This window comes from Cyprinodon tularosa, unplaced genomic scaffold (genome assembly GCF_016077235.1).
Source record: "Cyprinodon tularosa strain WSP-4 unplaced genomic scaffold, ASM1607723v1 ctg73, whole genome shotgun sequence".
Classification (NCBI taxonomy): Eukaryota; Metazoa; Chordata; class Actinopteri; order Cyprinodontiformes; family Cyprinodontidae; genus Cyprinodon; species Cyprinodon tularosa.
This window is the reverse complement of record NW_024039485.1, coordinates 1578894-1591750: the sequence shown is the minus strand read 5'-3', so window position 1 is coordinate 1591750 and position 12857 is coordinate 1578894. Positions and strand designations below refer to the sequence as shown.

At 35.2% G+C, this 12857-nt stretch overlaps 2 protein-coding genes and 1 long non-coding RNA gene across 3 annotated transcripts; all 3 read left to right on the top strand.

Moving 5' to 3' along the window:
- Positions 1-104: 104 nt before the first annotated feature.
- LOC119772810 lies at positions 105-2259 on the top strand. The gene is made up of 6 exons (XM_038269458.1): positions 105-497; positions 614-706; positions 802-858; positions 1094-1198; positions 1280-1402; positions 1489-2259. The coding sequence occupies exons 1-6, from the start codon at positions 300-302 to the stop codon at positions 1516-1518; spliced, it is 606 nt and encodes a 201-aa protein (XP_038125386.1). The 5' UTR covers positions 105-299; the 3' UTR covers positions 1519-2259.
- Positions 2260-4824: 2565 nt separating this feature from the next.
- LOC119772811 (membrane-spanning 4-domains subfamily A member 4D-like) lies at positions 4825-6396 on the top strand. The gene is made up of 7 exons (XM_038269459.1): positions 4825-4985; positions 5065-5230; positions 5342-5434; positions 5530-5586; positions 5817-5924; positions 6015-6131; positions 6217-6396. Exons 1-7 carry the CDS (start codon positions 4975-4977, stop codon positions 6244-6246), a joined length of 582 nt encoding a protein of 193 aa, XP_038125387.1. The 5' UTR covers positions 4825-4974; the 3' UTR covers positions 6247-6396.
- Positions 6397-10746: 4350 nt separating this feature from the next.
- LOC119772874 lies at positions 10747-11805 on the top strand. Its single transcript, XR_005279314.1, has 2 exons — positions 10747-10890; positions 10974-11805. It is a non-coding gene; the product is annotated as an uncharacterized LOC119772874 (long non-coding RNA).
- Positions 11806-12857: the final 1052 nt, after the last annotated feature.

Below are 12857 nucleotides of genomic sequence, written 5' to 3'. Positions count from 1 at the left end.
AATGCATTCTTCTGAATAACAAACTTAGTTACTTTACGTAACTTAAAAATTTAAATATTTATCTGAATCTGTTTGCATGCAAACATATTTAACAGATTCAGGTTATGAGAGCTGGTGGGGGTGTAGTATGAAGGTAGAGAGGTGGAGAGTCAACACGAGAAGAGAATTGGCATTCAAGGTAATTTCCTCGTCGGACTAATGAGACAAAGCTGCAGATTTCAGGCCTGAAGTGAGCGAAGAAATGGCAGAAAGGTAAAGATGACGTCCAGGAAAACATTTAGAACTGATCGCCATCAGATATGAGCTGCATTCATAACTTAAGGCTTTACAGGAGAATGAGGAAGACATTTGTTTGTGATGAATCGATGATCATCACCATCCCCATCGCCAGCCTGAGGAAAATTCAGGAGGGTCAACTGATGCCAGAGAACTTCCACTGCGTGTTCAGGGATAACTTCAAGGTGTTTGCTGTTAGAGGAAAGCCGAGGCCGCTGGGGGTGAGTTTCACAGCCTTACGCTGTAGATTCAATTGAAGGCAAGCACTTTAATCCCATACATTTACTGATGACACTGTATTCTCTTTTATATATCCTTCCTTTTTTTTTTTTCTTAGGCAGCACAAGCCATTGCTGGTGTATTTCTCTTCACTCTTGGATTGATTTCCAAAGAGTCCACCTTAATTGCCTTCAGTGTTTCAAGTGTTCTTGTAAGAATCTTTAAGATGGTCAAAAATGTCGCTATTTTTGTTTATCTCACATGGCTTTAGTTTCATCCGATTAATTTACTGTATTATTTTGTTAGTTTTTGATTTCTGGAATGCTGTCCTTTGCTGCTGGGAAATGTCCAAACATGCATGTGGTAAGTCTGAAAATTTAAGATATACAAATAAATAAATAAAAACAATATAGACTGCAAAGACTTATTACCAGCCTAGCTTCAGCTGGTTTTAAAATAATTTTTTGACCCTACTGCTATCAACATCTCTAAATGGTGTGTTAATCTGACTTATTCTAATAAGCCGAAGCTTTTCAGCTGATGTTGAATCATATATTAGATATATCTACACGTTAATTCATCTTTCTCCTATTTACAGACCAAGCTGTCCTTCTCTCTGAACATCATAAGCTTCTTCTGGTCACTGGTAGCTTTTGCTCTCTGTTTGTTCTGGCTTAATATTTCTTCCCATGGTCCGAATCAGGTGAAATACAAAATCCCCATCTTGTCTTCAGTTGCGTTTTGCTTTGCAAGATTCTAAGTATCTGTTTTTTTTTAATGTTAGCGACAGTTTCATCATGGTATCATTGGCCTGATCATGACTCTGCTGTTCTTTCAATGTGCGATGGCGATCTTCTTGATCTACTGGTTGAGTAAAGCTGTATGCAGAGAACATTACAACACCTTGGTTTGTTATTTTCTTTATTTCAACCTCTGATAAACATACAGAAGAACCTTTGCAATCATTAATGTTTCCTTTTTGTTACTCTGCAGCCCACCATAATGCTGAAGCAGGAAGACTGAATGATAAAGACAGAACACAACCAGAAATGATCCACTCCTGTGAACGTGTCTGTTTTCTAGACTAAAGTTTAACAGACTGGCGGCAGCGTATTGTTTATCAGTTCAGCTGCGCATGGTAGCATTACATTAGAAAAGGTGTTGTTTAACTAATGTATATAGGCAACAACTTTACAGTTCCTTAACATTTATTTCAACCTTTAAAAAAAAGAAACTCATTGCTCCTCTTCCAAAAAAGGGCAAAATATGTGGAAAAATGTTTCAGTTTGGAAATTATAGTGTGTTTTATAGGTATGAACTGAGAATCCAGATATACCTTTTTTGCCATTTTAACAGCAAAAAAAAACAATTCTGTTACTCTCTTGACCGTATTTTGTTTCTTTGTACAGGATGTTCTTGTTTGCTATTGTTAAAGTAGAATATAGATAGTTTGTCACTGTTTTAGCTTCTCATTGAACAAGAGCATTTAATCTAAATGCAACATTTGAGTATACATGCAAATTGTATGTTATTGATAATATCAGTTTCGGGTTTGCTAAAGTTAAAACAGATATTAAATTTGCTTGTTTGAGCAGATATGATTTTTTTTTACTCTGCTCTTGCGGTGTCAGAAAAGATGGCTGAACCACATAATGCAATTTTTAACAGTTTTTTTTTTCTCCAACTGCTATAGTAATGCAATGCACTTAAAAGGTATTGCTTTGCTTTATACAAGATAATAAATGGGGAAAAAATCGTAATAATGAACTTTGATGTTTTTTTTCTATTTTCTTTTTAAAACAATGCTCAATGTTCCATTGTTTTTACAGATTAAAGTTCTGGGGGAGATATCTTAAAAAATAATTACTCTGAAATTTTAGACCCAAATTTAATTTATAGATAATGAGAAATTTGATGTTACTCTTTCTCACATGTAAAGTCCTAAATAACCAAACTCTGTCTTTTATCAGAGATCTAATTGAACCTTATGTAGCTAACAGAGCACTTTGCGTTCAATCTGCAGGTTCACTAGTGGTTTCTAGAATTTCTAAAAGTAGAATGGGAGGCAGATCTTTTAATTATCAGGCTCCTCTGCTGTAGAACCAACTACCAGTTCTTGCTTCTGAGGCAAACAGCATGTTTACTTTTAAGATCAGGGTTAAAACTTAAATTTTTCATAAAGCTTATAGTTAAAAACAGATGTTTGCTTAGTCGCTGCACGAATGGAGAAGTAGCAGGAGATAGATAGAATGAACTGCCTGATATGACGGGGAAGAATTTAGTACAGAATGATTTTTCTCCTTGGTTCTACCTTTTTTATACTTCATTCAAAATAGTTAGGTTAACCTGAGCTTTTTTCTGTATTTATGCTGCTATATGTTTAGGCTGCTGGAAGACATAGGCGCCACTTTTTCCTCATTCTGATTCATTGTATCAAAATTCTCCCATTTTGCACAATTTGGTAAGTTCCACCCATAACATTATATTCTCCCTGTTTTTTTTCTTGTCATGGTACCTTAATCTTGTCTGCTCCTGTTGACTGACTCCATTCTGGAATGAAATAGCAGCTATGCTAATGCCATGTACATCCCTGTTTATAGATGTTGGAACTTGGCCTGTTTTTCAGTGTAGTCATTTTTCTTTTAATCTGACTAACTGTGTGTGCTCACCTTCATCGCTTTACATGAGGACAGTCTCAGAGCACTTCTGCCTGGCTGTCTCTTTCCTGGACAGGGCTACATGTGAAGCGAGTAAACAGCTACCTTTGGTATATGTGTTTCTTGTTTTATGTCTGCTCCTATCTCCCTGAACCTTGGTCAGTCTCAGCAGAAGCCCGCTCACACAGCCTGGTAATGCTAGAGGTTTCCTCCTGTTAAAAGGGAGTTTTCCTCCCGAACTGTCGCTGCATGCATGCTTGGTGTGAGGGATTTCTGAAGAGCCAATGGCAAAATGCAAAGAAAAACCATTTCTACAATCTCATCCAGGAGGAGCGTGTCTCACTGGTCATTAACTTAAGGCAATTAACTGGTTTTCCATGACGGAAACGTTTAACCAGTCTGACAGTACTGTCTCTGTTAAGTGTCTTCAAATAGCATGCTGTGAATTGGCACTACATGAATAACCTGAATTGAATTAGATTGAATTAAATATCTTGAGTAACCCTTCTCTTGAGTTGAACAGCTTCTTGAAGCCTGATGCACAGCCATAAATGACCACAAGAGAGAGACAAACAAAAAACAACTTACGCTAGTTCCACCATTGTTGGTATGCCAGGAAATAGTATTTATAATCTGTCAAAGATTTTCAATCTAGTTCTTTTTCCCAATGGGTAGTAATTTGTGAGAATTTTTACATACTGAGTAATAAAAAGGATTGAACAATTGATCGAGTTTGATTTTATGAAATTTAACCAACATCTTCTTCATTATCTCAAAAGTATTTCAATTATATCTCCCTAACTCATTTTGTTCAATATTTCTCCAGTGATTTTTAAATCCATTTATTGTAGTTTAAATGCAACCCACTGAAGAGACACGTGTTGTGCCAGCCGTTACTAAGCCATCTTACTGTGCTGACTCACAACCAAAGATCATTGCACTCATATTTTTCTTTCTATTTAATTTTTAATTTATATTCTTTGATAAGGCAGGCTGTCTTTCTTAAAGATCAAGCTTATTTTCTATTTTCATTTTTTGGCTTGCCGTCATTGCAAATAGTAAGCCACAAGCCAGTAGCCTTTTCCATGCTGTTCTAGCCCATTAACGAGTTTTGGCATGTATTATTTAGGCATGTTAGTAATGAATCTTCGTGAGTTGACCTTATTGAACTAATCAAGGAATTAACAACATTTTAACAATCTTTGATTAAAAAATTACATTTGCACCATAGATTTATAATCTAACAAGCAGAACACTGTACAAATAAGTATCTAAGTTACATACTGAAGCTCATCAAATCATTTTGCTTCTGGCTTTAAACTGTCAAAGAAATCTCTTTGCTTTTGAATTAAAAAAAAAAAATCTAAAAAAAAAAAAGCAAATTCTTACCAGTTGAGGAGTATTTATTTCGCTCCCTGTCTCAAACTAGGGCCTCACTCCAGAGTAATGTTTTCTACTTCCTAAAAACCCTCACACATGAGGTCATTGCCAACTATCTTTCTCACACTCATCTGAAAAAAATGCTCAGTTTGGTCAAACTGTAGTTTTTCTATAATCTTGATATGTTTTCCTTATCTAATAAATGCATTCTTCATAATATTAAACTAACACTACATAGATAGGTCCAAATGTTAAAAATTGGAATATTTGTCTGAAGCTGTTTGCATGCAAACCTTTAAGTGGTTATGAGAGCTGGTGGGGGTGTCGTATGAAGGTAGAGAGGTGGAGAGTCAACAAGAGAAGAGAATTGGCTTTCAAGGTCATTTCCTCGTCGGACTAATGAGACAAAGCTGCAGATTTCAAGCCTGAAGTGAGCGAAGAAATGACCGAAAGGTAAAGATGACGTCCAAGAAAACATTTAGAACTGATCGCCATCAGATATGAGCTGCATTCATAACTTAAGGCTTTACAGGAGAATGAGGAAGACATTTGTTTGTGATGAATCGATGATCATCACCATCCCCATCGCCAGCCTGAGGAAAATTCAGGAGGGTCAACTGATGCCAGAGAACTTCCACTGCGTGTTCAGGGATAACTTCAAGGTGTTTGCTGTTAGAGGAAAGCCGACGCCGCTGGGGGTGAGTTTCACAGCCTTACGCTGTAGATTCAATTGAAGGCAAGCACTTTAATCCCATAAATTTACTGATGATACTGTATTATCTTTTATATATCTTTCCTTTTTTTATTAGGCAGCACAAGCCATTGCTGGTGTGTTTCTCTTCACTCTTGGATTGATTTCCCTAGAGTCAATCTTAATTGCCTTCAGTGTTTCAAGTGTTCTTGTAAGAATCTTTAAGATGGTCACAGATTTTGCCCTTCTTGTTTATTTTACTTGGTTTTAGTTTCATCCAATTAATTTACTGTATTATTTGGTTAGTTTTTGATGTCTGGAATGCTGTCCTTTGCTGCTGGGAAATATCCTAACATGCATGTGGTAAGTCTGAATATTTAAGATAAAACAAACAAACAAAAAAACTTAGACTTCAAAGACTAATTACCAGCCTAGCTTCAGCTGGCTGAAAATTTATTTTTGACTCTACTGGTATCATCATCTCTGAGTGGTGTGTTAATCTGACTTATCCTAATAAGCCAAAACTGTACAGTTGATGTTAAATCATATATTAGATATATCTACACGTTAATTCATCTTTCTCCTATTTACAGACCAAGCTGTCCTTCTCTCTGAACATCATCAGCTTCTTCTGGTCACTGGTGGCTTTTGTTCTCTTTGCCATCGGGATTAATCATTGTGATTTTTCTATTCATCATCAGGTGAAATGCAAAATCACCATCTTGTGTTTAGTCACATTTTGCTAGGCTGAATTCTAAGTATCTTTGCATTTTCTTTAATAATAAAAACTGTTTCGTCATGGGATCATTGGCCTGATCATGACTCTGCTGTTCTTTCAATGTGCGATGGCGCTCTTCTTGATCTACTGGTTGAGTAAAGCTGTATGCAGAGAACATTACAAAACCTTGGTTTGTTATTTTCTTTTTTTTAAATCTGCTAAATATACAGAAGAACCTTTGCAATCATTAATGTTTCCTTTTTGTTCCTCCGCAGCCCACCATAATGCTGAAGCAGGAAGACTGAATGATAAAGACAGAACACAACCAGAAATGATCCACTCCTGTGAACGTGTCTGTTTTCTAGACTAAAGTTTAACAGTGTGGCGGCAGCATATAGATGCATACTGTTTCTGACCAGTTCCTTTTTGTTTATCAGTTCAGCTGCGCATGGTAGCATTACATTAGAAAAGGTGTTGTTTAACTAATGTATATAGGCAACAACTTTACAGTTCCATAACATTTATTTCAACCTTTAAAAAAAAGAAACTCATTGCTCCTCTTCCAATAAAGGGCAAAATATGTGGAAAAATGTTTCAGTTTGGAAATTATAGTGTGTTTTATAGGTATGAACTGAGAATCCAGATATACCTTTTGCAATTTTAACAGCAAAAAAAACAAAACAATTCTGTTTCTCTTTTGACTGTAATTTGTTTCTTTGTAAAGGATGTTCTTGTTTGCTATTGTTAAAGTAGAATATAGATAGGTTGTCAGTGTTTTAGCTTCTCATTGAACAAGAACATTTAATCTGAATGCAACATTTGAGTATACGTGCAAATTGTATGTTATTGATAATATCAGTTCCTGGTTTGCTAAATTTAAAACAGATATTAAATTTGCTTGTATGGGCAGATATGTTTTTTTTCCTCTGCTCTTGCGGCGTTTGAAAAGATGGCTGAACCACATAATGCAGCTATTAACTGTTTTTTTTTTTCAACTGCTATAGTATTGCAATGCACTTAAAAGGTATTGCTTTGCTTTATAAAAGTTAATAAATGAGGAAAAAATCTTAATAATGAACTTTGATGTTTTTTTTTCTATTTTCTTTTTAAAACAATGCTCAATGTTCCATTGTTTTTACAGATCAAAGTTCTGGGGGAGATATCTTAAATAATAATTACTCTGAAATTTTAGACCCAAATTAAATTTTTTAGATAATTAGAAAATGAATGTTCCTCTTTCTCACATGTAAAGTCCTAAATAACCAAACTCTGTCTTTTATCAGAGATCTAATTGAACCTTATGTAGCTAACAGAGCACTTTGCTTTCAATCTGCAGGTTCACTAGTGGTTTCTAGAATTTCTTAAAGTAGAATTGGAGGCAGATATTTTAATTATCAGGCTCCTCTGCTGTGGAACCAACTACCAGTTCTTGCTTCTGAGGCAAACAGCATGTTTACTTTTAAGATCAGGGTTAAAACTTAAATTTTTCATAAAGCTTATAGTTAAAAACAGATGTTTGCTTAGTCGCTGCGCGAATGGAGAAGTAGCAGGAGATAGATAGAATGAACCGCCTGATACGACGGGGAAGAATTTAGTACAGAATGACTTTTCTCCTTGGTTCTACCTTTTTTAAACCTCATTCAAAATAGTTAGGTTAACCTGAGCTTTTTTCTGTATTTATGCTGTTATATGTTTAGGCTGGTGGAAGACATTGGGGCCACTTTTCCCTATTCTGATTAATTTTATCTCAATTCTCCCATTTTGCACAATTTGGTAAGTTCCACCCATAACATTATATTCTCCCTGTTTTTTTTCTTGTCATGGTACCTTAATCTTGTCTGCTCCTGTTGACTGACTCCATTCTGGAATGAAATAGCAGCTATGCTAATGCCATGGACATCCCTGTTTATAGATGTTGGAACTTGGCCTGTTTTTTAGTGTAGTCATTTTTCTTTTATCTGACTAACTGTGTGTGCTCACCTTCATCGCTTTACATGAGGACAGTCTCAGAGCACTTCTGCCTGGCTGTCTCTTTCCTGGACAGGGCTACATGTGAAGCGAGTAAACAGCTACCTTTGCTATATATGTTTCTATTTTTATGTCTGCTCCTATCTCCCTGAACCTTGGTCAGTCTCAGCAGAAGCCCGCTCACACAGCCTGGTAATGCTAGAGGCTTCCTCCTGTTAAAAGGGAGTTTTCCTCCCGAACTGTCGCTGCATGCATGCTTGGTGTGAGGGATTTCTGAAGAGCCAATGGCAAAATGCAAAGAAAAACCATTTCTACAATCTCATCCAGGAGGAGCGTGTCTCACTGGTCATTAACTTAAGGCAATTAACTGGTTTTCCATGACGGAAACGTTTAACCAGTCTGACAGTACTGTCTCTGTTAAGTGTCTTCAAATAGCATGCTGTGAATTGGCACTACATGAATAACCTGAATTGAATTAGATTGAATTAAATATCTTGAGTAACCCTTCTCTTGAGTTGAACAGCTTCTTGAAGCCTGATGCACAGCCATAAATGACCACAAGAGAGAGACAAACAAAAAACAACTTACGCTAGTTCCACCATTGTTGGTATGCCAGGAAATAGTATTTATAAACTGTCAAAGATTTTCAATCTAGTTCTTTTTCCCAATGGGTAGTAATTTGTGAGAATTTTTACATACTGAGTAATAAAAAGGATTGAACAATTGATCGAGTTTGATTTTATGAAATTTAACCAACATCTTCTTCATTATCTCAAAAGTATTTCAATTATATCTCCCTCACTCATTTTGTTCAAAATTTCTCCAGTGATTTTTAAATCCGTTTATTGTGCTTTAAATGCATCCAACTGAAGACATACCTGTAGTGTTGTGCCAGCCGTTACTAAGCCATCTTAATGTGCTGACTCACAACCAAAGATCATTACACTCATATTTTTCTTTCTATTTAATTTTTAATTTATATTCTTTGATAAGGTAGGCTTTTAAAGATCAAGCTTATTTTCTATTTTCATTTTGTGGCTTGCCGTCATTGCAAATAGTAAGCCACAAGCCAGTAGCCTTTTCCATGCTGTTCTAGCCCATTAACGAGTTTTGGCATGTATTATTTAGGCATGTTAGTAATGAATCTTCGTGAGTTGACCTTATTGAACTAATCAAGGAATTAACAACATTTTAACAATCTTTGATTAAAAAATACATTTGCATCATAGATTTATAATCTAACAAGCAGAACACTGTACAAATAAGTATCTAAGTTACATACTAAAGCTCATCAAATCATTTTGCTTCTGGCTTTAAATTGTCAAAGAAATCTCTTTGCTTTTGAATTAAAAAAATCTAGAAAAAAACAAATTCTTACCAGTTGAGGAGTATTTATTTCGCTCCCTGTCTCAAACTAGGGCCTCACACGACTGTAATGATTTCTACTTCCTAAAAACCCTCACACATGAGATCATTGCCCACTATCTTTCTCGCACTCATCTGAAAAAAATGCTCGGTTTGGTGAAACTGTACTTTTTCTATAATCTTGATATGTTTTCCTTATCTAATAAATGCATTCTTCATAATATTAAACTAACACTACATAGATAGGTCCAAATGTTAAAAATTGGAATATTTGTCTGAAGCTGTTTGCATGCAAACCTTTAAGTGGTTTTGAGAGCTGGTGGGGGTGTAGTATGAAGGTAGAGAGGTGGAGAGTCAACAAGAGAAGAGAATTGGCTTTCAAGGTCATTTCCTCGTCAGACTAATGAGACAAAGCTGCAGATTTCAAGCCTGAAGTGAGCGAAGAAATGACAGAAAGGTAAAGATGACATCCAGGAAAACATTTAGAACTGATCACCATCAGATATGAGCTGCATTCATAACTTAAGGCTTTACAGGAGAATGAGGAAGACATTTGTTTGTGATGAATCGATGATCATCACCATCCCCATCGCCAGCCTGAGGAAAATTCAGGAGGGTCAACTGATGCCAGAGAACTTCCACTGCGTGTTCAGGGATAACTTCAAGGTGTTTGCTGTTAGAGGAAAGCCGAGGCCGCTGGGGGTGAGTTTCACAGCCTTACGCTGTAGATTCAATTGAAGGCAAGCACTTTAATCTCATAAATTTACTGATGATGCTGTATTCTCTCTTATATATCTGTTTTTTTTTTTTTTTTTTTTTTTTTTTTTTTTATTAGGCAGCACAAGCCATTGCTGGTGTGTTTCTCCTCACTCTTGGATTGATTTCCCAAGATAACTTCTTAATTGCCTTCAGTGTTCCAAGTGTTCTTGTAAGAATCGTTAAGATGGTGACAGATTTTGCCATTCTTCTTTATTTTACTTGGTTTTAGTTTCATCCAATTAATTTACTGTATTATTTTGTTAGTTTTTGATTTCTGGAATGCTGTCCTTTGCTGCTGGGAAATATCCTAACATGCATGTGGTAAGTCTGAAAATTTAAGATAAAACAAACAAACAAAAAAACTTAGACTTCAAAGACTAATTACCAGCCTAGCTTCAGCTGGCTGAAAAATAATTTTTGACTTGACTTTACTTGAATTTGACTTATTCTAATAAGCCGAAGTTTTTCAGCTGGTGTTGAATCATATATTAGATATATCTACACGTTAATTCATCTTTCTCCTATTTACAGACCAAGCTGTCCTTCTCTCTGAACATCATCAGCTTCTTCTGGTCACTGGTGGCTTTTGTTCTCTCTGCCTTCGAGATTAGATATTGTGATTTTCCTTTTCATCAGCTGCAGCAGGTGAAATACAGTACAAAATCACCATCTTGTGTTCAGTCACATTTTGCTAGGCAGGATTCTAAGTATCTGTGCATTTTCTTTAATAATAGAAGCAGTTTTGTCATGGGATCATTGGTCTAATCATGACTCTGCTGTTCTTTCAATGTGCGATGGCGCTCTTCTTGATCTACTGGTTGAGTAAAGCTGTATGCAGAGAACATTACAACACCTTGGTTTGTTATTTTCTTTTTAAAAATCTGCTAAATATACAGAAGAACCTTTGCAATCATTAATTTTTATTTTTTTAACCCTGCAGCCCACCATAATGCTGAAGCAGGAAGACTGAATGATAAAGACAGAACACAACCAGAAATGATCCACTCCTGTGAATGTGTCTGTTTTCTAGACTAAAGTTTAACAGAGTGGCAGCAGCGTATAGATGCATACTGTTTCTGACAGTTCCTTTTTGTTTATCAGTTCAGCTGCTCATGGTAGCATTACATTAGAAAAGGTGTTGTTTAACTAATGTATATAGGCAACAACTTTACAGTTCCTTAACATTTATTTCAACCTTTAAAACAAAAGAAACCCATTGCTCTTCTTCAAAATATGTGGAAAAATGCTTCAGTTTGGATATGAATTATATTGTGTTTTATAGGTATGAACTGAGAATACACATATAAGTTTTGCAATTGTAACAGCAGAAAAAAAAGCATTTTTACTCTTTTTGATGTTATCATTTTTTTCTTTGTAAAGGAAGAATGATAAAAGATTCTTAATGTATACTGTATAATTTTTGAGTGTATTTTCTTTATGGAATACAAAGAAGAACACAAATAGCATGGAAATATTTCATCTAAATGCGCAATTTGATTATATATGCAAATTGTGTCTTATTGATAATTAACATCAGTTTCTGGTTTGTTAAATTGAAAAGAGATATTACTTTTGCTTATATAAGCAGATATATTTTTTTTTGGTAAAACCAAATTTTTACTCTTCTCTTGCGGCTTTAAGAAAGATGGCTGAACCATATAATGAAGCTTTTACCAGTTTTATTTTCAACTGCTATAGTAATGCAATGCACTTACAAGGTACTGCTTTGCTTTATACATGATAATAAATCAGGCAAGAAATTGGAAAATGAATAATGAACTTTGATGTTTATTTTCTTTTTTTCTTTTAACAATGCACAATGTTCCATTGTTTTAACAGATTCAAGTTCTGAGGAGATATCTTAAATAATAATTACTCTGAAATTTTAGACCCAACTTTAATTTATAGATAATTAGAAAATGAATGTTCCTCCTTCTCACACATAAAGTCCTAAATAACCAAACTCTGTCTTGTATCAGAGATCTACTTGTACCTTATGTAGCTAACAGAGCACTTTGCTTTAAATCTGCAGGTTTACTAGTAGTTTCTAGAATTTCTTAAAGTAGAATAGGAGGCAGATCTTTTAGTTATCAGGCTCCTCTCCTGTGGAATTAACTACCAGTTCTCGTCTCTGAGGCAAACATCTTGTTTACCTTTAAGTTTAGGGTAAAGACATACATTTTTGATTAAGCTTATAGTTAAAAACAAATATTTGCTTAGTTGCTGCATGAATGGAGAAGTAGCAGGCAGTAGCTAGAGTGAACACCCGATACTGCAGTTAAGAATTTAGTATAGAATGACTTTTCTCCTTGGCTCTACCTTTTTTAATACCTCAGCTATTTTCTGTATTTATGCTGCTATATGTTTAGGCTGCTGGAGGACATAGTGGACACTTTTCCTCATTATGATTCCTTTTATCTCAATTCTCCCATTCCGAAGAATTTGTAAAGTTCTACCCATAATGCTATGTTCACCCTGCTTGTTTTTCTCATGGTCTGTGTGGGCAATATATTACAGCTGCAGTATAGATAGCATACTGTTTCTGACCAGTTCCTTTTTTTTTTATCAGTAAGGCTGCTCGCGGCAGCATTACATTATAAAAGGCTTTGCTCAGCTGATGAATATAGGCAACAAGTTTGCAGTTCCTTAATATTTTTCAACCTTATAAGCAAAAAAGGAACTTCTTGCTCCTCTTCCAAAAAAGGACAAAATATGTAGACAAATGCTTCATGTTTTATATTTATCAGAATGTGTTTTAAAAGTATAGGTATGAACTGAGAATTCAGATATACCTTTTGCTACTTTAACAAAAATAAAAGCAAAA